The sequence below is a fragment of the Sinocyclocheilus rhinocerous genome, unplaced genomic scaffold (assembly GCF_001515625.1).
Source record: "Sinocyclocheilus rhinocerous isolate Xijiao unplaced genomic scaffold, SAMN03320098_v1.1 scaffold22, whole genome shotgun sequence".
Classification (NCBI taxonomy): domain Eukaryota; kingdom Metazoa; phylum Chordata; class Actinopteri; order Cypriniformes; family Cyprinidae; genus Sinocyclocheilus; species Sinocyclocheilus rhinocerous.
Genome location: NW_015642832.1, coordinates 499713 through 523100, shown reverse-complemented (window position 1 = coordinate 523100; position 23388 = coordinate 499713). Strand labels below are relative to the sequence as shown.

The 23388-nt window shown below is 36.9% G+C and overlaps 4 protein-coding genes, 1 long non-coding RNA gene and 2 other non-coding genes across 14 annotated transcripts in view; 2 read left to right on the top strand and 5 right to left on the bottom strand.

Moving 5' to 3' along the window:
- LOC107756812 (teneurin-2-like) overlaps positions 1–3201 on the top strand; it is a 199642-nt gene extending 196441 nt beyond the window's left edge. For all 3 annotated transcript variants that reach the window (XM_016574099.1, XM_016574098.1, XM_016574100.1), the window contains one exon: positions 1399–3201. In XM_016574099.1, coding sequence (XP_016429585.1) covers positions 1399–2136 — 738 coding nt within the window. In that variant the 3' untranslated portion in view covers positions 2137–3201. The remainder of the gene's footprint in view (positions 1–1398) is intronic.
- Positions 3202–5029: 1828 nt separating this feature from the next.
- LOC107756811 (cysteine-rich and transmembrane domain-containing protein 1-like) lies at positions 5030–9095 on the bottom strand. Of its 2 annotated transcripts, none has more exons than XM_016574096.1 (3): positions 8851–9095; positions 6110–6415; positions 5030–5573 (listed from the first exon to the last, which is right to left on the bottom strand). In XM_016574096.1, the coding sequence occupies exons 2-3, from the start codon at positions 6387–6389 to the stop codon at positions 5467–5469; spliced, it is 387 nt and encodes a 128-aa protein (XP_016429582.1). In that variant the 5' UTR covers positions 6390–6415; positions 8851–9095; the 3' UTR covers positions 5030–5466. The 2 variants fall into 2 exon arrangements, with proteins under 2 accessions (XP_016429582.1, XP_016429583.1); XM_016574097.1 differs by lacking the exon at positions 8851–9095 and adding an exon at positions 8443–8484.
- Positions 9096–9863: 768 nt separating this feature from the next.
- LOC107756808 (methionine adenosyltransferase 2 subunit beta) lies at positions 9864–15490 on the bottom strand. Of its 4 annotated transcripts, none has more exons than XM_016574095.1 (7): positions 15379–15490; positions 12519–12713; positions 12284–12398; positions 12058–12204; positions 11030–11223; positions 10741–10854; positions 9864–10471 (listed from the first exon to the last, which is right to left on the bottom strand). In XM_016574095.1, exons 1-7 carry the CDS (start codon positions 15406–15408, stop codon positions 10295–10297), a joined length of 972 nt encoding a protein of 323 aa, XP_016429581.1. In that variant the 5' UTR covers positions 15409–15490; the 3' UTR covers positions 9864–10294. The 4 variants fall into 4 exon arrangements, with proteins under 4 accessions (XP_016429581.1, XP_016429578.1, XP_016429577.1 ...); XM_016574092.1 differs by lacking the exon at positions 15379–15490 and adding an exon at positions 14612–14952; XM_016574091.1 differs by lacking the exon at positions 15379–15490 and adding an exon at positions 14612–14951 and having other exon boundaries at positions 11030–11226.
- The window catches only part of LOC107756809 (uncharacterized), a 23702-nt gene continuing 13460 nt past the window's right edge, over positions 13147–23388 (top strand). The window contains exon 1 of the long non-coding RNA XR_001641866.1: positions 13147–13401. This is a non-coding gene — a long non-coding RNA (uncharacterized LOC107756809). The remainder of the gene's footprint in view (positions 13402–23388) is intronic.
- Positions 15809–15881, bottom strand: trnav-aac (transfer RNA valine (anticodon AAC)). Its single transcript has one exon. It is a non-coding gene; the product is annotated as a tRNA-Val (tRNA).
- On the bottom strand, positions 16787–16859 carry trnav-cac (transfer RNA valine (anticodon CAC)). Its single transcript has one exon. It is a non-coding gene; the product is annotated as a tRNA-Val (tRNA).
- col23a1b (collagen type XXIII alpha 1 chain b) overlaps positions 18009–23388 on the bottom strand; it is a 115393-nt gene continuing 110013 nt past the window's right edge. For both annotated transcript variants that reach the window (XM_016574089.1, XM_016574090.1), the window contains 2 exons: positions 18385–18423; positions 18009–18256 (listed from right to left, as the gene is read on the bottom strand). In XM_016574089.1, coding sequence (XP_016429575.1) covers positions 18254–18256; positions 18385–18423 — 42 coding nt within the window. In that variant the 3' untranslated portion in view covers positions 18009–18253. The remainder of the gene's footprint in view (positions 18257–18384; positions 18424–23388) is intronic.

Sequence of the window (23388 nt, the reverse complement as noted above, 5' to 3'; positions counted from 1 at the left end):
ATTTTATTGTGTTTTAAATTAGTAAAAAATTCTTACTGACAATTGGGCAAAACCTAGGATAGTGGCACATTTAAAAAATGTACAATTACAACTAATTAGTATTTGGGGTGAAAGTAATTAGTCTTTTAATATGTCATAAATTGATTTTTGTTGTAAATATGCCTGACAAGATTGTTACACTGAATGACATTTGAATGAATTTAGTGGGTCTCTCCTGTAAATCAGGGAAAAATGTATGATATTCATTTTTTGCTCAGAACAACAAAAACAAAATTGCAATTAAATTAAACAAAACTTTTAAATTTTTTGGGGGAAAACAACAGCAATTTAAAGCAGTATTACACTTATTGTTTTTATGCTTAAACCCTTTTTCGTCTTTGACCCTTTTATATATGCTCTCAGTATTTATATTTTTTTATTTTAAGTGTTTTTTCTGTGCAAAAAAAGTTATTATTCACAAAAATATTGTTTAAACAAATTTATGAAGACATTTTGCAAAATGTTTTTGTTAAAAATACGTTCACTACCATTCAAAACTTTTGGTTCAGTATAGTTCAAAACAGTAAGAATTTTTTTTCAGCTATGAAGCATTAAACTGATAAAAAGTGAACGTAATTTATAATGTTACAAAATACTTTCAAATAATTTCAAATAAATGCTGTTCAAGCTTTGAACTTGAACTACTCCTCAAAAAAAAGTATCATGGTTTACACAAAAATATTAAGCATGTGCAACTATTATAAGAAGAAAAGTTTCTTGAGCACAAAATCTGCATATTAGAATGATTTCTGAAGCATCATGTGACACTGAAGTTTGGAGTATCACAGGCTTTGTTATCACAGGAATAAATTACATTTTAAAATAGATTAAAAAAGAAAAAAGGTATTTTAAATTGCAATTGTATTTCATAATATTACCGTTTTACAGTATTTTTGATCAAATGCAGCTTTGGTGAACATACAAGACTTCCTTCAAAAACATTAAGTCTCAAAAACCTCAAACTTTTGAACAGTAGTGATTGTTTTAAAAAAAGTTATTTTTGCAATTTCAACAAAATCTCATTTATGTTAGCCAGCTAAATAACATTATCCTCCCGACAAATCTGCAGAATTTGCAACAACAATGTAGAATACATAACAGAAAACCAATTGTTTGTTTGTAAGGCAATAGAATGGACAAAAAACTACAACAACAAATGTAACATTTTTAGTGTCTGCATAGTCAGCACGTCCCTGGTCTAAAGGGACAAAATACTTTTCTGTCAAATTGTCTGAAATGCTCTCACACATACTGTACCTTAGACAAATCAGACAACTTAGAATTGAAAGTGACCATATGTATCATATTACTGCTGAACCACTTTTATCAGGTGTCACTAACTGTTCACCCATTTTACAGCTGTTCACTGGAGTTCAGCATTCAGTGGACAGACACAACCAGGCCTTCATGGTTCTGGAGGGGAGGCGGCTCAACAAACAGCGGCGCACCAAGCGCGACAAGCCCGGTTACTGGTTTGGCACCAGCACACCCATCGTAGGCAAAGGCATGATGATCGCTATCAAAGATGGTCACGTATTAACAGACCTGTCCAGCTCAGCTAGCGAAGACAGTCGCAAAATATCACAGATCCTCAGCAACGCCATCTACCTGGACGGCACGCATTACACCATAGATGGACGAGACTGCCACTTCTTCGTGAAGCTTGGACTGGCTGACAGCGACCTGTTGGCCCTGGGTCTCAGCAGCAGCCATAAGACGCTGGAGAGCGGGATCAACGTGACGGTCAGCGGGCGATCCCGCCGGGGCGTCACTTTAGAAATCCACTCCGCCAAACTCACATACAGCGTCCGGTATGGGCTGTCAGCAGAGGTTCTGGAAAAGGAGCGGAGCCGCCTGCTGGAACAAGCCCACCAGAGGGCGCTGTCTGGAGCCTGGGCCAGGGAGCAACAGCAAGTGCGCGAAGGCAGGGAAGGAGGACGCGTGTGGGCTGAAAATGAGAAGCAACAACTGTTAGCCATGGGGAAGGTCGCGGGTTACGAGGGCTACTACGTGCTCCCAGTAGAGCAGTACCCTGAACTGGCGGACAGCAGCGCTAACATCCAGTTCCTCAAACAGAACGAGATGGGCAGGAGGTAACAGAGTTTAGCCGTCTCTGATGCCACACCATCTCCTACGGAGAGAAACAACAGAGCGCTGCAGAGACGTTTCCAAAAAATGGAGAACCAACAGCCAGCAGCAAGAACACTATGACCCAATACTGGAAAAAAAGCACTTGTGAACAATGATTTTGTAGTTACCTTTTGACTTTATAGAAAGTGGTAAATATTTTTTAGTCATTTTGGACTGGCTGTGAGTGGCGGACATTCATGTGATGGTAGTGTGATGGCTCACTGCTTTGGTTTTTCATGACTGCATATCAAACCATAACAGAAAAAAACAATCAGTTCACCGCACTCTTATGCCGCAGTGCTCAATAAAACAGCATCACTTGCTCCCATACGTGTTTGTGAAACTACACTGGAACATACTCAAAAGGAACGTCAGCGTCTCGACACTTTCAGTCTCGTTCCTCATGAATTTTCTCGGTATACGTCGATGCAGTGTTCGGTATTAAGATTTTAATCGTGCCGTGTGAGGCTGAGCTTTCGGATTGGCCTTCGTTAGATGTGTTAATCATCAGCTCACACCGTCTGTCCTCTTCTGTTCGCAATATATGACAATCACAGGGGCTGATACATTGATCAAAAAACTGTACATGAGCCAACCGTTTTGTATAATATGTAAGAGATTATTGATTGTCTGATTTTTTATTATTTTATTAATTTAAATTCAACTTGGCAAGTGAAAACAGATGAAAGCGTAATATATATAGTTTTTTTTTTTAAGTCTGTGAAACTGTGAAACATATTACACATGTAAAATATTCTCATTGACTCGACAGTTTGGGTGTATCAAATCAAGAACATTTCTTCGAGGAAGTGGCTTCATCACTGCGTTGTGTGAAAATCCATTGCAAGACTCATCGCAGAGGTCGATTTCTTTGAATATTACGAAAGCTAAAGCAGCCGTTGGCAATTTTTTTTGGTGTAGAATCTCTTCTGAATGTGGTAAGTCAGTGTGGATATGAGCTTTAACTTGCAAAGTCACACTCGAGACACCTGTGGAAGGAGGTTCTTTGGAAATTCTATTAAAATAAAACATTTGCATTTGTACTTTTTGAATTTGAATTACTTCCTTTACAGCTGAGCAGAACGATTGTTTCATTATTCCCATAAATGAAATTTAATGAAAATATCTAAAGAGCAGTACACAGTAGACCAACCTCAATCAGAAAGATTAGGGTGCTTTGCTTTAAATAGTCTGTTGCAGTGCAGGTGTTAAGTTTACACCCATGGGAACCACTTCCAGTGAAGTGATAAAAGAAAAAAGGTTATTGAAGTGTAGATGGTTATTTTTGTATTGGGAAAACCTTTTTTTATTTCTAAAGTATGATTTGGTCTGGATTTGTTTGTACTTGTGACTTAAAAATCAGCCAACATGAATCTAAAAAAGTTTCATGAAAACTGCATTCTGTCTAACAGATTCTTTTCGGTCTAAAAGTACAAGCATAATGCTCTACACTTAAGTCTATACAGTAATTTACTCAGACTCGGAGAACAATGACTTGTCCTGTTATTCTCTTATCCAGAATTGTAGTTAAAATGGAACTAGAAGTCAAAACCGTGATTGTCTGTGGCCAGTGAGGTGGAATGGCACTCAGTTGAGAACATCAGGAAGTGTTTTGTAAAGACGACAAGGACTGACATAAACAGAATTCTGACATTTTGAAAAAGTTACTACCATTGAATTGAAACAATATAGTAATTATTTATCGTTTTGCTGTTATTTCCATGTTTTAAGACTGAATGGCCAATGATTAGACCGGCTGTAGCTGGCATTGCTGACAGTGAGAAAATGGTAAACACAGCTTTGCTTTAAATAGTCTGTTGCAGTGCAGGTGTTAAGTTTACACCCATGGGAACCACTTCCAGTGAAGTGATGCACACTGGTGCTGGGGGAAGGGATCACTCAAAGAGTGTTGCACTTTTCTCTCGAGATTCTGCCAGGTACATGTTAAAAAACTCAAAACAAACAAGGGATGTCGTCAGTTCGTCAATTCTGCTTACCAGGAACTTGATGCGTCTTGACATTTGGTCACCCTGTGTATTTCAACACACACCTACATAAGTAAAAAAAAAAAAAAAAAAAGCCTCCAGCAAAGCCATGAGGTCAACATATCTACAGGTTCTTTAAAGGTTCTTTATTTATGAACATAAATACAACCATCTATCCTAGATTCCAATCAGTGATGATTTTTGTCACGCTTAAATGTTAGTAGACAAAAGTGTGCCATCTGTAGTATCTGAGGGGTGGAGCGCTTCAGTAGAAGACAATGAAAAGCCAGTAAAGTGTGATCATTAATAAAGGATTCGCAGTCAATACTATCTCATTTAGTTACAATTTAACATTAACTTTCTAGCTGAAAATGCAGACAGAAAAAAAGCAGATCATAAATTAGCCAATAATAAGTTGAATGTTTTATACTTTGTGGCAAAGGTTCAGGTCTGTTCCCTCATATTGTGTTTAAAATGACGTGCAATTAAATGTTCAGAGTAGTATTTTTGCTTCACAGGGGCAAAGGAGATAAATGTTTTTTGTTAAATGTTACATTTTGTTTCCGTTTGTAAAAAAGAAAACACTTTTCAATATTTAAATATGGCCTCCTATCAGTTTAATATGCTGAAACTATAAGTTGGTTTCCTAAAAAAAAAAAAAAAAAAAAAAAAAAAAGGGTAAACACTGTGGCTCTGTAGTGTTTTCATAACATTAGTTTTGTTTGAGCACCCAGACCATCTTGAACAGGCCACACTGACTCAACACAACACAACCAGAAAATTAGTTTGAAAATCATTATTGTTTTTGGACATCCATTTGGTGTATGTTAGTAGTGCAGAAACAACACAGAAAGCACATTTTGAGTAAACAAAAGCCTTATTTCCATTATTTTATTGAACAGAAACAAACTTTTTCTGTGATTGACTCATATTAAGTCAGCTCAAACATTCAAGGCCATTTTTGATTATCAAATCTGGTCAATAAACAAGCTAAATTGTAATGTTTGCATTCATTAATGAAGATGACATCCATATTATTTTCAAAAGACAAATAATAAAAACATTCAGTTTAATAAGCCTCTACAAATAAGATCGACGCAAGTAATCAGTCTCTCAGTGCGTATCGTGCATCATTGAAGGAATAAAAACTGGTGCTCCAAGCTGGACTACTGGAAATAGACTCTACAACCAAAACATTACTCTATTTGTTTCTTAATTACTTTTTCAGTAGTCACACATAAATAAGGATCGAAACGTGGAGTGAAAGAACTTTACAAATAAAAGAGAGACTCATAGTGGTTTCCTTATTATTCTAGGTCAACATGTCCCAGAGACAGCAGCAACATAGAGCCGTCCAACATGCAGTTAGACATGCCTGCTCCCCAGAATCATCCCGCCTGCCCTGCTCCACAACATACACTGGAGAAAAAACACAGAGATGGAGAAAAACACTGCTCAGAATGGCAACAGTATGAACTTTGCAAGTAGATTATAAATTACATGTTTTTCAATTGGTCTCAGAAGGTCTCCACTGTATGCGAACGTCCATTAGACATTTAATTTACACCTAATTAAAATCTAGCAGAACATCTAATTAACACGTAATTTAAAAACCAAGCAAATCACAGAAGCTAAACAATTTCATTATGTAATTTAAACAGCTAAAAACATACTGCAATCTTCGGACTTATGTCAACCTCCTATTAAACTCGATAAAATGAAGAACACCAAGAAAAATAATAATTTACATACTGTACAACTGAAATGATTACATGACTGTTGCAGAAACTATGAGCAACAAACATTTCCACTAACTGTGCAAGCTGTGTTTTGTGTAAATCTGTTGACCTCACTGTTACAAATGAGGACGTTTATGAGGAAGTTAAGAGTGAATCTAACCTGAATAATGTGCAAATGAAAATGTGTTCAATATGACAGGAAATCAAGGATCTTACCAGAGTTTTTAGGAGGCTCCCCGTACACTGGGCCACCATACTGTGGTTGTGGGTACCCCTGGTATCCTGGCTGGACCGGGTATGACCCAGGGGGTCCAGGAGGGTAGTTTGGGTAACCAGGGTTGGGCTGGTCAGTATTGACTGGATATCCTTGGTACGGCTGTGCAGGGTATCCCTGAGGAGGATATCCTTGAGGAGGGTACCCGGGAGCAGCGGGAGGGGGGTATCCTGGAGCGGTGGGGCCCGGCCCCGTGTAGGGGGGAGGCTGCTCGTAATTCATCTGCACTCTGCTGATGAGGGGACGACCTGGGAGAGAGCAATGAAGTTATACAACTTGTTTAAGACATGTGACATCAAGTTCACCTTTGGTTCTCTCATCATCTTAAACTTACAAAATGTATTACTCGGCAGTTAAGAGTTATTACAAAATCTTTTACATTTTTTTAAAAGAAGGTTAAAAAGTGCATTCATCCTTTTTTTGTTTGTTTTTAACAGTCTATGCATGCATCTAGCAGGGTTATTATTACAGTTCACTAAAACTAAAACCAAACTAGCATTTATATATACAGTAAAAACAGTGATATTCTAAAATATTACACTTTTAAGTAACTTTTCTATTTTAATATATTTTACTATGTAATTTGTTCCTGTGATGGCAAAGTTGAATTTTCACCAGCATTACTCAAGTCCCACGATTCTTCAGAAATCATTCTAATATGCTGATTTGGTGCTCAAGAATACTTATACTTTCTTATTATTATCTGTTGAAAAAAAGTTGTGCTGCTTAATATCTTTGTGAAAACTAAAATATTTTTAGGATGATAAATAGAAAGTTAAAAAACACCATTCATTTGAATTAGAAATTGTTTGTAACGTTATACATATTAGGCTATATTATAAATATAAATGTCTTTACTGTCACTTTTGATAAATGATATTGATGAATTTGTGTATCTACTTTGCTGAAAAAAATTCTCAAAAAAAAAAAATCAAACATACCCCAAACTTTTATACAGTAGTATATATCATACAAACATACATAGTACACAGTAAAAAGCATTTTTACTGTGCTTACTATGCGAGTGCCTAGATGTGGATTTTTTTTTTTTTATTTTGCAACGGGATCCACTTTTCAATTTTTATATTTTGTTCCCACCCTGGAGCACCCTACAGTTTTGCCTGAGATTACCTGATACACCCCTGGTCAAGATTTTTTATTTGATACATAGCAAAGTATTCAAGAGATAAACATATGTATATAGATTAACCAGTAGATCTCAACTGCATATTTAAAAAATACAATGAGGCTATTAAGGAACAAAAGTACAGTCATATGGATATTTCAATCACATCATTTTAGGCATTGCATTTAGAGAAAAAAAAAATTTAAGATAAGAGGCAGTCTCTTTACTCCATTAAATATGATACACTGATCTAAATCAGTGGATGCATCACATTATGTTGAGTCATAATTTCTAAATATCACAGAGCACATGGGCCAAAAACACCTCTTTAAATGATCAGGGAATATCAAGCTTCATGAACAGGAATATTTGGTCAATGGAAATGGCATCAGCTCTGACAAATACACATACAACAGCAATGAGTGAACTGAGAGTATTTGATCTAGCTTGAAGTCAAACAGTGCTCTCTTGACACAGTGATGGTAAATTATTAACTTAATGGCTCTTAATGGAACAAGCTGGCAATGCATTGCTCAAACAACACAGAGACAATACTGAATTAAATGATTAATACACACACAGCAAATCCAATTTAAACAGAGCTTGTTTCCCTAAAAACGACTGCTGTGAATCCGGACAATATACTGTCAGAAAATCATAATTCATTACTGTATGTTTAACTTCTGCTTTGAAACCCCATCAAATGTATAATTGAACAGGGACATATCCACTTAACATGTATTACACATGTATTAAATTGTGTTTTAGAAGCCTCCAGGAAGAAGGCCATGGGCCCAATAAAAAAAAGACTGATATTTTTATAAATTAAATCATTTAATGTGCACAAAGTTATTGAAAACATTTCACTAACTCACTCCGATAATTAAAGGGCAAATGACTAATCAAAATATCAGAAGGAGCAAAGTACTCTGATAACTAGCTAAACTAAGACACAGCAACTGAAATGAGCTGACTCTGACAGAAGAATGATGAAAAGTCTCAAGTACATCTATTGTTTTTGACCTGTACATTAACAAGCCTCACTCTCTATGACACTGAATGCAGTATAGTGTTACAGAAACTGCAGTAATAATGAGAATCAGGCGACTGCTCTGGACCGGATTCATTCACAACAAGACGATTGTTCACCTGCTGCCAAACAAAGGTCAGGATCTCATGCGCCCACGCGAATAATTGTGCGCCACATTATGAAAACACAGCAGTTTACACTACAAACACAAAAACTTGAATAATCATGAAATACCGTATATCTTCCATGACTTATAATAATAGAACAGCATCATATCATCATGAAGAAAGACAAAAATACATTTAATTTTGTGTACGCCATACTATGTTTAGAAGAAAATGGAGGGGCGGTAAGACCCTGAAGACCAACTCTAACGTTACCATTCAGTAGCCTAGTCAATGTTTGACAGGATCAACAAACATATATATTCGCTATCTAAAAATACTAAATAATATATAGAAAGAAATAATTAATTAATTAGTTCATATATTTTCATAGAAAAGGCAGAGAAGTGTTCTTTTCCTTACCTTTGAAAGAAAAAAATGAGTTTCTTTGTACCGAATTGCTCTGTTACTTCCTCTGTTGTATTTCAGTGTTTTGTTGTTTTATTATTTCGTCGCTGAAGTCGGCCGTAAACCGCTGAAGCTGCAACCACGAACAAAATAACGCTTCTCGATTCGGTCAGAACGGACGCGGTGATGTCACGTAGACAGCGGCGCGCGGACTCCCTCCCATTGGAAAGTTACTCCCGGTAATATCAGCTGACCTCTATACAGCAGCGCGTGCAGCGCAACCCAGTGACCCCGCCTCTATGAGGACACGTCACCACCACACAAGTGTCACGAGTTTTGATAACACAAGTTTTTAAAATAACGTTTAATCTTATACGGTATTACAGGATATCATATTCGACTTTTAAAAATGCTCTGATTAATCTCAGGCACTTAAACGTTATTAATAATACCTCGACTACACAATGGCAAGGTAATTAACATGTTTTTAAACATCTTTTTAAATACCTATTACGGTAATTTTATGAAACAGGATGGAATATTTTTTTTAATTGATATAAACCATCCAAATAAAACAAAACCTTACAGAATTTGTATTAGCTAGTAATACCAAAAATTATGCAATTAAGGAACTGGCTTTTGTTAGGTAAAGGGATCTTACAAAAACCAACAAGACAAAGGGAACTTTTATCATTTCTTCATTTGTGATGGTTAAATTTGAGAGAAACAAAATAATCGTCTTTATTTACATTTACAGAATTATGTTTGTACAGTAATAATGAGGCAGGGTTACTGGCATACCTTTTAAGCCACAATATCTTGACGCTGTGCTTTTAGAACAAAGTAATATCATGTTAAAACAGCTGCGGTTATCGCCAAGTGTTTGTAGCCTTATCTATCCTGAAATGACACTTATGTTATATAAAGTATCCATTTTTTGGTATATCCAAGTTTATTATATAACTATAAAAAAGTAAATTAAAAAGAAAATAAATGCTCAAGAGATAAAGGCTTGATTTTATCAACCTTCCTGGTGCTTCAATCATATTGCATTCTTTTGTCCTCAAGTAAATGTCTGATTTTTTTATTTTTTAAGGAATAAAAGAGGGAACAGCAGAAACTGAGGATATCATCTGTTCTTTTATCAAACATTCATGTCTTCAACTTGTCATTTACATAAAGTAATACAGTTAGGAAAGAAACACAAAGTACAGTCAAGGCCAGACTCAGTAAACCGCAGTGCAATTCGCACAAAAACACATAAAGGTGAAATACCTGTTGGCTATAATAAATGTATACTTGAACATCAAACAACGCTGCTGGACTTGTAAAAAGCGTGGGCCTTTTTTTTAATTCAGGACTGTGAAATAGGATTGGTGCTTCAGTGAAATATTGAAATGTTAAACATTTAAAGAGTGTGGCCCTGTTTTCTTCTTGCGTTTGGGATAGAGTTGTTGCCTTAATGAAAGACAGTCTGCCTCCATCGTTTGTCATGCTGGAAGGGCCAGAGGCTGTCCCGAATGGCAGTCTTGAAAGGGGTGGGTTCCGCACTCAGACCGAGGAGCTCCAGACGTGAGCACTCTAACTGGGCATTTTGCGGCCTTTGGGCCCCTGCTCCAGCAGGTTGCTCTGTCATCTACCCACACATACATATACCAGGTTAATGACCAAAACTAATCAAAATGGATCATACCGAAACCAAATTTAGGAGAAAAGATGTGAAGTTACACATTACACAAGAAAAAGGCAGCATGTTTACATGAACAGACCACATTCTACATATAGCTATAATATGCATGTGGTTACAGGCAAGGGCACGGAATGCACTGTATATACAGACTGTACTGACTGTAGGAAGGACAGAGGATATATTTAGGGCATCTTTTCAGCTTTTTGTTAACTCACTGGTATTAGATGACTGCTGGGCAGGTTGAAAGCATCTGCTATTGCACAGGCCATCTCATATTTGGTCATCTGCTCTTTGGCAGAGTAATGAAAGATTCCACGCAGTGACGGGTCCTGGGGGCAACAGAAACATGCTGTATTGAAAAGTCAAGTTGATTCTAGACTTAACTAGCTCAAGTAGATTATATATTGTGCATACATTCTCTACACGGGGGCACCACACAGTGACTTATTTCAATCCAGCTCTTGACCTAAACTGAGCTTGGCACTCCTGCTCACTCCGGCTCACCTGAAGGGCTCTCTCAGCCATGTTCCGGCAGACACGTGCCACATCATTAGTATAAGTGGGGAAGCGTTGCTGACAGTGGTCTATGGTGCAGCTCTCGGCTCCCTCCTGAACACGGTCCCACAACACAGTCACTGCGCTCTCTTCAACCTTCTCCACCTCTCCAAACAGAATGGGCACTCGTAGTACAGCTGTGCCTGCTTGGAGCAATAGATAGAGAACAGAGATTGTTTTTAAAGGGAATATACATTTTATGCTCTCCTAATATTGTAATATAGCAGCAGGCTTAACTCTATAAATGGCAGACAATAAAGCCTACTTTATGTTATTCGATTTGCAAAGGCCTGAAAGAGGCCTGAAAAACCTGTTGTACACAATCTACTACATGCCTACTGTCATCTGATTAATAGTTTATACTTGTTTGCAGGTATTTATTAGTATAATTCTAATAAATGTAAGGTTGTAGTACATGTGTCATTTTGTTGTGAAATCTTTACTGATGTTTATTTGTATATCTCTCAATCGACTTGTACTGCATTGCGTTATGTTTTGCCTCCACAATAAAAACTAAATAAATGTCATTATTAAACTAAAGATTTAAATTATCATATTATTATCAACATATTATTGGGCGACACAGAGTGACAACTGATGCAGTGATATCCAAGTTGTCTGTTATGCTTATCCTTCTGATTTACATTACAAGATATCACAATTCCATCTTACTCTTTGGCCATATAAATAAGATCTGCAACAAACTGCATATTTTGATCAGTTTGGGCCTTTGAATAAAATTTAGGCATTTTTCCTCAAATATGGGTTCCATATTGTCCTATATCATACCATATGAGTCCTGATCAAAAATCCTCATCAAAAAAATGCATATGCAAACTTTTTTTTAATGAATCAATGAACAGTTCCTTCAGACTGTTATTTTAGGTCAGGCTTTACAGGGTTAAATGTATTTCTTTTGCAGTGACGGCGTAACTAACCGTTTAGATCCTTTCAGAGGTGGTTGAAAAACAATATACCTGGGCAGTGTCTGAGAATCTCCCTTTCACCCTCTAGCTTGGACTTCCCATACAAATTCAAAGGATTAGGGGCATCGTTTTCTCCATAGGGAGGATTACGTCCATCAAAAACGTAATCTGTGCTGATATAGATGAGGAAGATGCCATCTGTGGGAAAGGTTTATTGGAGAACTTTAATGAGTGATTTTTTTAACCATATCTAACACAGATTTGTCACTCTACTAACCTGCTTCTTTGGCCAGAGTAGAACATGCATGCACATTCAGGTTCATGGCTGCTTCAGTATGATGCTCCACCACATCTGGCCTCCTCTCAGCAGCACAGTGCACAATGACATGAGGCTGACATAAAAAAAAATTAAGAAAAATACTTTTGACATCAAACATGTACAGTATGAAAAAAATGTGTTGGTGGTAAGAGAATAGTAGTGGGTGATCTTACTGGTTAGGGTAATGAGTTACCTGAAACCCCTGAATGACCCCTCGCACTGCGTCTTCATCCAGGAGATTACACTTCAGGAAACAAGGCCGGGCACGGTTGTAGCCACACCCCAAAGCATCCCAGTCATTGTTCTTGAACTCTTTGTAAACAGCACGGCCCAGAAGCCCTGTTGCACCAGTCACAAGCACGCGCTGGTATGGAGTGTAGACTTCATCCTAAATAACAGAACCAAGTAAACATACCCTAGTAGTATGCATACATAGCTGAGATATGATGTTCCCATTTTTATCTGCAAGATGTCAGATGTTAAATTAACATTTAGATTTACTTTGGTAAAGATAGACTTTAAGAAGTTTATTGTTTAGAATGTATGTGAAACATAAATTTAAAAAAAAAGTTTATGTTTGTAGTAGACAACAAATGCTTTTCAGATGAAGCAATCTGGGTGAGTGGCATGTTTTCTTAATTTATAACTGCTGGAAAAATCAATCCATGGAACCCATTTTATAACACAAATGATCTTTGTATGTATCTAGATGTTTGTAGTAGAAAACAGATGCAATCTGGCTGAGTAGCATATTTTCTTAATAATTGATAATTGTATCCATGGGATGTATTTTATAACACACATGATCGTTGTGTCTATGAGATTTTTATTTTATTATACTATTATTATTTATTTTAAATACTGGATAGAACGAGATCAAGTCCGAGATGTGATTGACAATCTAAAAACCAATCAGAGTCGTCCCTCACAGAATCTGGACACGCCCCTACAACATCATTGGCAGACGATATCAATTCGCGGGGTTTAATGACAACTGATGGAAAAAGCCAGTGTCTGTCGATGAGTAAGTGGGTTTAGTGTGACGACTTTGCAAACAGCAAAACAAGCGAAGAAAGGTAAGATATTACAACGTTCTTGAGACGTTAATAAGCTTTTGTCGTGTTGATGAACTGTACTACTGAAGTTAAAGTTTAAGACTTTAAGCGGAGTACATTATACTAGACAGCATATACAGTTTACCTCAGATGTTGGATAGTCACTTGTTTCATTGTGTGAGGTAACTTATACTTAATATTTTGTTATTGTAAAGACGTTGTCTTGGTAATTGAAATTAGCCGTGTATAGGTTGTTATTCTTAGAAGAAATTCCACTTTTCAGTCCAAGTATACATTAGTGGATTTATATTTGTAACAGAAAGGAAGTTATTTTGTTTGTATTATGAGTACAGTTCGAAAATGACATCGGTGTTAAATTAGCTTTCACAGCCTCATACGTGAGCATACGCTCCTATAACCTTCCTCAACCAGCTAACCCTCTAAAACAAAAATCGTAAATTACATGGTTTGCAAACGTTTGAAATCTGCAGCCTCACAAGCTGACACTCGAAATTTCTCGATGCTGTTGTGCAATCGGTGCTGAAGCTGCAGCGCAGGTGTTTATTAGTCGCTGAAGCGCCACCCTCAGGACATTTAGTGGAACTACAGCTGGGTTGGATTTTGGTTTGGTTGTAGAAAGTTTTCTCATTATAGATGTTCACAGTCTATTTACACACGTTGTTGGCATAGATGATATATTTTTGCTCTAGACAGACATGCGATTTTAATTACATTTTACTGATTTGAAGTTGAATTTGTACAGATTCAATTTGGTTTTCCGTTTTATATATGCTTTCGAGCACATTTTACTGCAACTCGAAATCAACTGACTTGTACCTAGACACTTAAAAAGGGAACTGGTTAATAGAATTAACCTACAGAGGGCTTAAATGGCACTGTATACACACAGTCTCAGAGTTTTAATGAGCCAAAAATGAAAAGGAAAAATATCATAAGCACTATCTGAATAATTTTTCAGGTAGCACTCATATTGTTTATAGTTTAAAGTGCGGGTAAACAATTCAAGCATCGTCAGTTGCGTTTATCTGCTCGTCACAACTGAACTTAAAATATGCCATAACGATAACACACGATCTGTGTTTCTTTTTGTATTAAACCAGAAAATGATACCGAATGGGTCGCCTTGAATTATAAGGCATTCGTCAGAATTAAAGTTGCTTTGGCTTGTATACCATGGAGGTGCTTCCTAGAAATGGACCAACAGTCTTACCTGAACAAGCTCAACGTGCCCGGGTTTGAAATGTATCTTAAGCTCTTTATCTCTGATACTCATTTCAGTGTGGCTACTGTTAACATATCCTGGAGGAGAGACCTCTATTTCTAATGCGCCATTCAATCCTTAAACCCTCTTGGAACGGGTGGCTCGTGCTGTCAAATTAGGCCCGCGTCCGATATGATCGATAGAACATACGCACGTAACTCTGACGCCTGTTTATGTTCTGCAGATTAGTAAATCTCTATGCCATCCTTGCAAGTGTAAACAACGGCTTTTGACCAAAACAAAGACAAGTGTTCTAGCGCATCATAGCCGCGCACTTTTGCGCAGTTCCTATGCGGCTCAGTTTCGCTTTAGTTCGCGTCAGCCGTTTTATGTTCCAGTATCAAGACTATCGGTATAATCACAAGTGAATATGTAATAGGAATGACAAAATACTGAAACACTCTATAGGAGTAAAACTTTAAAATAGATTAACGGCAGAATGCGAATGAGTTCTCAAAATAGAGCCAAAGCCGCCGATACTAAGCTAATAGCCATGAAACGTTAAACAGCTTGAAATCGTCCATATTTAGTTTTCACCCTGAAACACAGATTTCTATAATATAAACGTCGTTTAAATGAACCATTTACCAAAGAACAGAATTAACTGCTTTATTAGCTTCATACAGAGATGCAGCTGAAACCTCTAAATCTCTAAACATATATATTGAGGCTACATTAAATCACATACATGTCATTTAAATCCATGTAAAATTTACCTGATCATCCCCGTAGTTAAAACCAGGCATATTTGGATTATATGCAGGTGTAGTATGAAGCCTTTAGCATGAAAATTTTTTTCAAGTCCTTGTTCGGCAGTTCCAATGGTGATTTCAGTATAAAAGTCCTGGTCTGTGTTCATATAGAAGTCCCAACTGTGGGCCATTTTATTCTTTTTCTTTCTTTCTTTCTTTCTTTCTTTCTTTCTTTTTTAAGATAATACCTGACTTTTATCCCAGTTAAATTGTCTGTAACAAAAATTTATATTCAATTTATTTTTTTTTTGGTAGGGATAGGGTGAAAAGGGGTAACCAGGTATTTATGTTACTGGTTGACGTTATGTTTTGATGTTTAAATGTTTCTGGCCTGTGTATTTAACTGGACTTTCTTAGTGTAATTAGTATTTTGAGAAGCGGGGTAAGAAAAGGTTGTTTCCGCCCGGTTTCGAACCGGGGACCTTTCGCGTGTTAGGCGAACGTGATAACCACTACACTACGGAAACCATGTCTATGGGATTATGGGTATTATGTGTTTTCTCAATGTTTTTGCTGTCTAACAAACCTTTATAACATTGCACACTAGGGATGTCAATTTTCGATCATTTCCATAATCGATCGTCGTTTAAATTAATGATCAATTAATCGATTAATCGTTAACTTTAATGCAGCAAAATGCGTCTATTGCAGCAGCACGCAGTCACGGGCATGACAGGATGTGCAAAAGCCACTCAAAAAAAACCGCAGTGTCCCGCAGCCCTGCAACCTTCACCTAATTGTTTCAAATATGAAACAATTATCTGGGGAAATGACTGTTACTACAGTTATATTGCATTCCATGTTGAAGAACGTTGTGTTGTTTCTATTTTAATGTACTTTTAAAGTTTAAATCACAATAAAAGCTTAATTTGTAATTATGAGTGAATGATGATGCATTTATATACCGTCACCGTCACTCACAGACGCCTGCACGTGTTTTGCGCATGAGCCGCACACAGGCCAAAATTAAACTGCTTAATCGACCATCGATAGCTTTAATCAATTGCATCTCTTATCGACAATTAATCGATCATCGATTAATCGTTGACATTCCTATTGCACACTGTAAAACACTTTTATAGAATATTTTATTCTGAATAAATATTAAGAAATGTTTCTTAGAAATTCAGCTTCTTAAAAATAATAAGAAATGCAGCCAATCAGTATATTAGAATGATTTCTGAAGTATCACGTGACACTGAAGACTGGAGTAATTGCTGCTCTAAATAACGCTTTGCCTCACAAGAATAAATTATATTTTAAAATATATTTCAATAGAAAATTGTAATGTTTTCCAAATTTTGACAGGTACTGTACTATTAAATATCAGTAAAGGTAGGCAGTAAAACAAAGGCTAAGAAGAAAAACTATTTGTTTCCGCCCCGTTTCGAACCGGGGACCTTTCGCGTGTGAGGCGAACGTGATAACCACTACGCTACGGAAACCAAATGTCGTGTTTGCTTTGATTTTATAAAGATACTTTACACATGAATGCAAATAGGAATATTTGGCAATATAGCTTAACTCAGTCATTAGCGTTTGATCTCTTAACATTCCTAATGTGCGTTATTGTGGCAGTAACACACCTCAGTACTCAAGGTGGCACTAGAGTTAACTTCACATTGGTTCTTGTTTTCATTCCAGATGTGATGGTAATAAGGTAGCCAAGTATAAACATGTCAACTTTAACAAACTTGCTTATTAAAGTCGGACACATTTGGCAGCACAGCACATGAAACGGACTTGTGAGGCTAGAAACATTTGCATTGATGTACTTGTGTAAAGTACATTTAGAGCACAAGAGCGTTAAAAATGTTTCTCTTAGACAAACTGCTGTAATTAAACATTTCCATATTTTTAAATTTTTTTACAGAGTGAAGGGAAAGCAACTGAACATAAAACAGTGCACGGTACAGAGTTATTCAGACAATGAGTAATTAAATGTAAAAATGATCCATTTTATTTACATACACTTCATATAATGCTCATTGAGGATGCAGACAACCCCACAAAAACAATGAATAGTCTAAAAGACCAAAGTTGTTTTAGTTTATGAGGGATCTTATAAACAGACAAGACTTAAGACAACTTTACATGATATCAGTTACTTTTTTCCACCACTCCACTGGTGTATTTTAGTGAGAAATAGAGCAAAAGACAGTAAGTCGTTTCCTATTGACCAAGTGAAAAGAGTTTCCTGAGTACAGATTTGTCCATATGTACACCAGTACAAATCCAGTGCAACATCCACATTGCATTCCTCCCTGTAGTACAGGTGAGCCCTTTCACTGGAAGCATCCAGTTGAACTGGCAAAGCATACTCCCTCCATGTAGCCCATTCAGTGTCTTTAGGGCTGAGATGGGTGCTTGGCTTTGCCACCCTGGCCTGAAGCCTCTTCCTTTCAAAGCAAACATTTAGCGAAGAATGGATGGGGTTGGTTGTTTCAAATGGCGCCCAGGAAAGTAAGACAGCCAGTGAAGAAGTAATCATTTGCAGACACAGTGGTCAGTCTGTTAGAAAGTTCAGGGTTATGTTCTCTCATTAAGGACAGCAGCAGCATTCTCTGTGCATCCACAAGCATCGAGTTCATGTCTCTTCTCAATATCAGTACAGTCTCAGCACCTATGATGCTTGCTTCATTGCTTTTCTACACTTGTTATTGTGGCAGTGGAGAGCCTCTCTTTGTTAATGCAGCGATACAGACATTATTTTGCAGGGGCTCCCATATGAAAACCCAATTTATTAAATAAGAAATTACAAAAAAAATTGGGAGAAAAAGCAAATGTTACTTGCAAAATATATATCAATATGTACAAACTCCATGCTCCAGGTTAGTCATTACTGCAAGAGAGCAATAGGAGAAAACTGTTAGAAGACACAAAAAGGAAGCAGTTACTGCAGTCATAATGCAATATCCTCACTCTTATGGCAGGACTCATAGTTTCTCCATATCACATATATAATTATACCTTATGCCAGCATCCTGGTATGGGCAGCCCATCACGCCCCTGCAAATAAAGAGAAGGAAATCAATGATGTCCAAGAACACTTACTGATGAAGTGGGGAGGAAAGAGGGGCTAACACACATAGACTGTAAGAGCCACAGCACAGTGCAGCAGGAGTCAGATTTCACTGATTGCCTGAAGAGACTGAGAGAGGCACTTTCAGTACGAGCGCTTCGTTAGCACAACCGCAAAGGTGGCTGTCAAATGCTACTGGCTATGGCATTATTTTTCAGAGAAACAGCTATGTAAACGTAAAGTTTCCTTAATATCTACAAACATATTATGTTATTTTTTGGCTTTAGAAGAGTAAAAAAAATTACCTAAAGCACCTTTAATCCTGCTTCTGTTAGCATATAACTATAAACTAGGGCTGCATGATTAATCAAAATTAAATCAAAAAGGTGATAAAATCGTCTGCGATTATGAACAAGATTTTGCATAGCTTGTCAGTGAACTACGGCTCTGTGTAGTAAACGCTGCTCCATCTGAAAGCACGTGATGGAGATTTACTACTAATCACAGAACTAGGGATATGCCGGTATCAAATTTTCATGTTGCGATTAATTGCTAATGCTTTTATCACGGTATGCTTTTATCACGGTATACGGTATTATCTAAGTAAACATATATATAACCAAATAAATAAGAAAAGTAGAAAGTTTATTAGCAAAACGAGTAAGAAAGCTTGGAGGCACGGCATACACCTTGATGTCAAATAAAATAAATAAATGACACAAAGTTTAAATAAAGTAAAAATCAGCAAACAATGTGGAACCAATTAAGTAAAAAACGAATGTTTAAAAAAACTTCAAAAATCACCTTAGATAAGAGGCAAAAGTCAACAGGCTTTTCAAAATCCAAAATATTGCCAAACAGGCGCTTTTGCATCTAGTTTCGAAAACTAAATCATCCGCGATCGTCTTGTCTGTCTCACCTCACCTCACTCTTCTTGTTAGGCTGCGTTTACACTGCAAGTCTTAATGCACAGATCCGATCTTTTGACCATATCCGATTTTTTGGCACGTCTGTTTACATTCACTTTAGACACGACTGGTATCCGATATCTGTGTTTACATTAATTCCCACCCAAAAGGATTGTCTGCAGTGATCGCTTTACTATGCACATGGTAGACCCTCGGGTTTTAAATGGCCGTTAAAATTATTTATATAATTCAAGTCGAATGGCCATTATTATTTGAGCACGCCGGCATTAAAACGCCATTAAAAATCTTTATGAGCAAACGTGTCGCCCTCGCATTGGGAGTTCTGTGGAGAATCGGATATGTGTGTTTAGACGTAGGACGTTCAGTTTTTAATTGTAGTGTCTGTTCTTTTACTGAACTAAATGATTTTTATTACTATAAAAAATCAAAACGACGGTGGGGGTCGGTGACGCGATGGGCAAGTGACGTAAGGTGTTGCGACTTAACACCGGTAGCACCGTCAACACCGTCTATTGCGGCAAGCCTAGAGTGCGCACACGTCTTTCACGCAGCATACAGCAGTGTTGTGCATTTTGACCAGTTGATGGGAAAAGTATTCTTAAAATGCATTCAAAATTCGGAATAATTTGTAATATATAATTATTCACGGTATTTAGAAGTGCCCACGGTAACAATATCGTGCATATTCATTACCGTGATATATCGCATTACCGAATACCGGCACAAGTCTACACAGAACCGGCTTTACTGACAAGATACGCATGACAATCACATTCAATTAATCGTGCAGCCCTACTATAATCTATGATAACGGAAAAACTATTAATTAGCATGCATTAATCCCAAAATAAAAATAAGAAGTCCCTGGGACTATAGAAAAGTGAAGCCAAAACATCTCAGTATGGTCGCTGTCATCTTGCGCTGTCATCTTGCCAGAGTCTCTGCAGTATTGATTCATTTGGAGCTTGAGTCTGCGCAGTAGTGATCGTGGGGCGGAGCCTCAGTATCAAAGTCCAACCCAAACTCCCACAGACCCAAACACAAAATCACAATCATGACACCACACCCCGTTTTTTTTATAGCATTAAATAACTAACTAAAAACAAATGTATTGGAAAAATTAACACTTGAACATACATCAGCATGATAAGAACTACCTAAAATGACGTAAACCATCTTTGGAAAAAATTTATTAGAAGTGTAATTTGATTTTTTTTTTTTCTCACTTCCTACTAGATTACAAATGGGGTTTATGAACTATACTGGGTCCAGCCACCTGGGGAACCTGGGAAACGTTTTGGCTTCACTTTTCAGGATAGGTTCAGCACACTTGCTCACAGTTGAAATCTGCCACCAACTAAAGGAAGCACACTAAAGCCCAAAGTATACTTCGTTTTTGTACGCATAGAAAGCTTCATCTTTGTCCAGTGTCTGCTCTATTTTTTCCAAAAGTTATCCATAAAAACATCTTTGTACTCTTTTAAAGTAAAGTTGCAGCTATCTCATAACTCTCTCAAACAAGCTCTTTTCAATGCTGGTATCTGTTGTTGCATTCTCCAGTATTTTGTTAACATTGTTCGGTCTTTTTAGTTTTGTTTTCTACAGTGAAACAACGGCCCAACTGATTAGTACAAAACAAATTCAGTGGGCATGTGCGACCAAAGCACGTGCGGTTACAAAAATCGCATTAGGGTTGTGCCGATAGACGATAGTATTGTGTATCGACAATAGTCAGAGATATCGACGATAGCAGATGTCTTTGTCTATGGTCGAGTGGAACACCACCCTGATGGAGTGAAATGGGTGGACACACAGGTGAGAGCAAAGCAACCATGTATCTACATTTAATTGGAATGGAAATGCCATTATTCACATTGTGGAATACAAACTCATATTTGGGGCAGGGCTCTGAACCGGTTCAAGGAACAAAAACGAAAACCAGAAACGAACGAAATTTTGACAGGAACAGAACCAGAAACAGAAACTAAATCAAATGTTATAGTTCTGAACAGAATCGAAAATTTGAAATGGCCATCAACCGGTTAATAACGTTATTTTATCGTTCCATTTAATATTTGAAATTTGCTGTCAACCAATCATGAATTCCAGTAGTACGGTCTATGCAAATGTAATGCTGACGCCAACGAGTGAAATGCCTGCTCAGCTGTGAACTCATCATAGGTAAGTCGCAATGGCAAAGCACTGGCGTTAAAGTTTATCCGAGGATAGTGTAAGAAGGATTCAACAGATCACACGCAACTGCAGCGCTTCTGTGAATGGAGAAAACAGAATAAAACTATAGGCTTACATAAAAAGGAATATAGGCATATACACGAAAAATATTTTTCACTTAATTCATTGACAGATTAACAAAACGAAAGAAAAAATGTGCTGAGTTACGGTTCATTGTGACGCGCTCCAAAGTTCTCGGAAAGGAAAGCGAGACAGTAGAAAGTAGTTTTCTTTATTTTGCAAAAGCTTTACAGTTTTATTTATTTTACGGTTTTATTTATTTTGCAAATATTGACGGTTTTGAATGATGTCTTGCTTCTCTATCTGTATAACCAACCAGTGTTGGTATGACGACATCGCGCCGGCGCCTCACGCGCCCACAGACACAACATATTTTGCAACATTGCAGCCTGTTATTATTATTATTATTATTATTATTATAGGCAAAAAAAAAGTTTAAAAATAACATAATTAACCGGTATTTATTCTAGGCAAACCAGTTTCGGAACGATAATAATACAGAGGAACGCAGGAACAGAAATGTTAAAATATCGATTCTGCTCGGAGTGAACCGATTGAATTATTATTAGTTTTTTCGTTTTCAAGCCCTGAATACAAAAAATGTGTATGGTAAATTGCTGTCACATGACCTCATCACATTGCATATTGCAGCAAACATTTTTAAATATCTTAAAAATACTTTAATGTCTTTAAAGTGTTGATAGTTTTTTTTTCTTTTGTTTAGTAGCCTACATTTGGCCAAAATCTAGAAAGATGTTGCTGTATTGGCTGTGACTAAGCGCAATGCAATGCTACGTTACCAGATCTCTTCTTTTTTTTTTTTTTCGTTTTCTTTTTGAGTAAAGAAAACGCTGTACTTTATTATTATTATTATTATTATTATTATTATTATTATTATTATAGGCAAAGAAAATTGTTTTAAAAAAAATAACGTTATTAACTGGTATTTCTTCTACCCGAACCCGGTAATAATACAGAGGAACACAGGAACAGAAACTTTAAAATATCGATTCTGCATGGAGTGAACCGATTGAATTTTTGTTTCGTTTTCAAGCCCTGTTCTCCTATAAATGTATTAAATTATTAGTAGTATTATTATTATTAGGCGGCCTTTTATAATTCGGCTATTATTATCAAATTGCCCCGCTATTTCACTTCAGCACTGCATTTCACACTCGCGCAAATGAGGATTAGAGCCTGTAGCCGGTGAAGGAGTCTCCAACCACAAACACAGACGTACATCGTCTGCTGATATAAGGTATTTCATTGCATTTTTACAAGTAATCTGAACGGCCTATATATGTGCAATATTTTAACCGAGCCCTCACTAACTGAGTTTAATGCCACAGTTATGTTAGAATGCATTTCATTCTTGTTTTTGTGGCGGCGCGTTGGGCTCGTCATGGGGCGCACGGTCCTGAGCACTGTATGACTGATGTATCTGTTCAATTTAACTTTTTTAACTCAATTTAACAATTTACTCCCAATATATGAACTTACCTGTTTTAAATACTTTTATATTTAACATGTTCGTTTATGTCCAATATTTAGTGTTAAACTGTTGGTCTTTAAAATAAATCTACTTTTGATTTTCACCGTTGACTGCAGACCTTTTAGACTGATAACTTTCGTGCTCTGATGCGGCAAACTTGTCACAGGACTTGCGGTCCTAATAGCGATGTATGACTGTTGTATCCGAATATATATGAAATAGCTGTTTTAAATATTTTTATATCATGAAAAAGGTCAATATTTTTTGTCACTCATTTC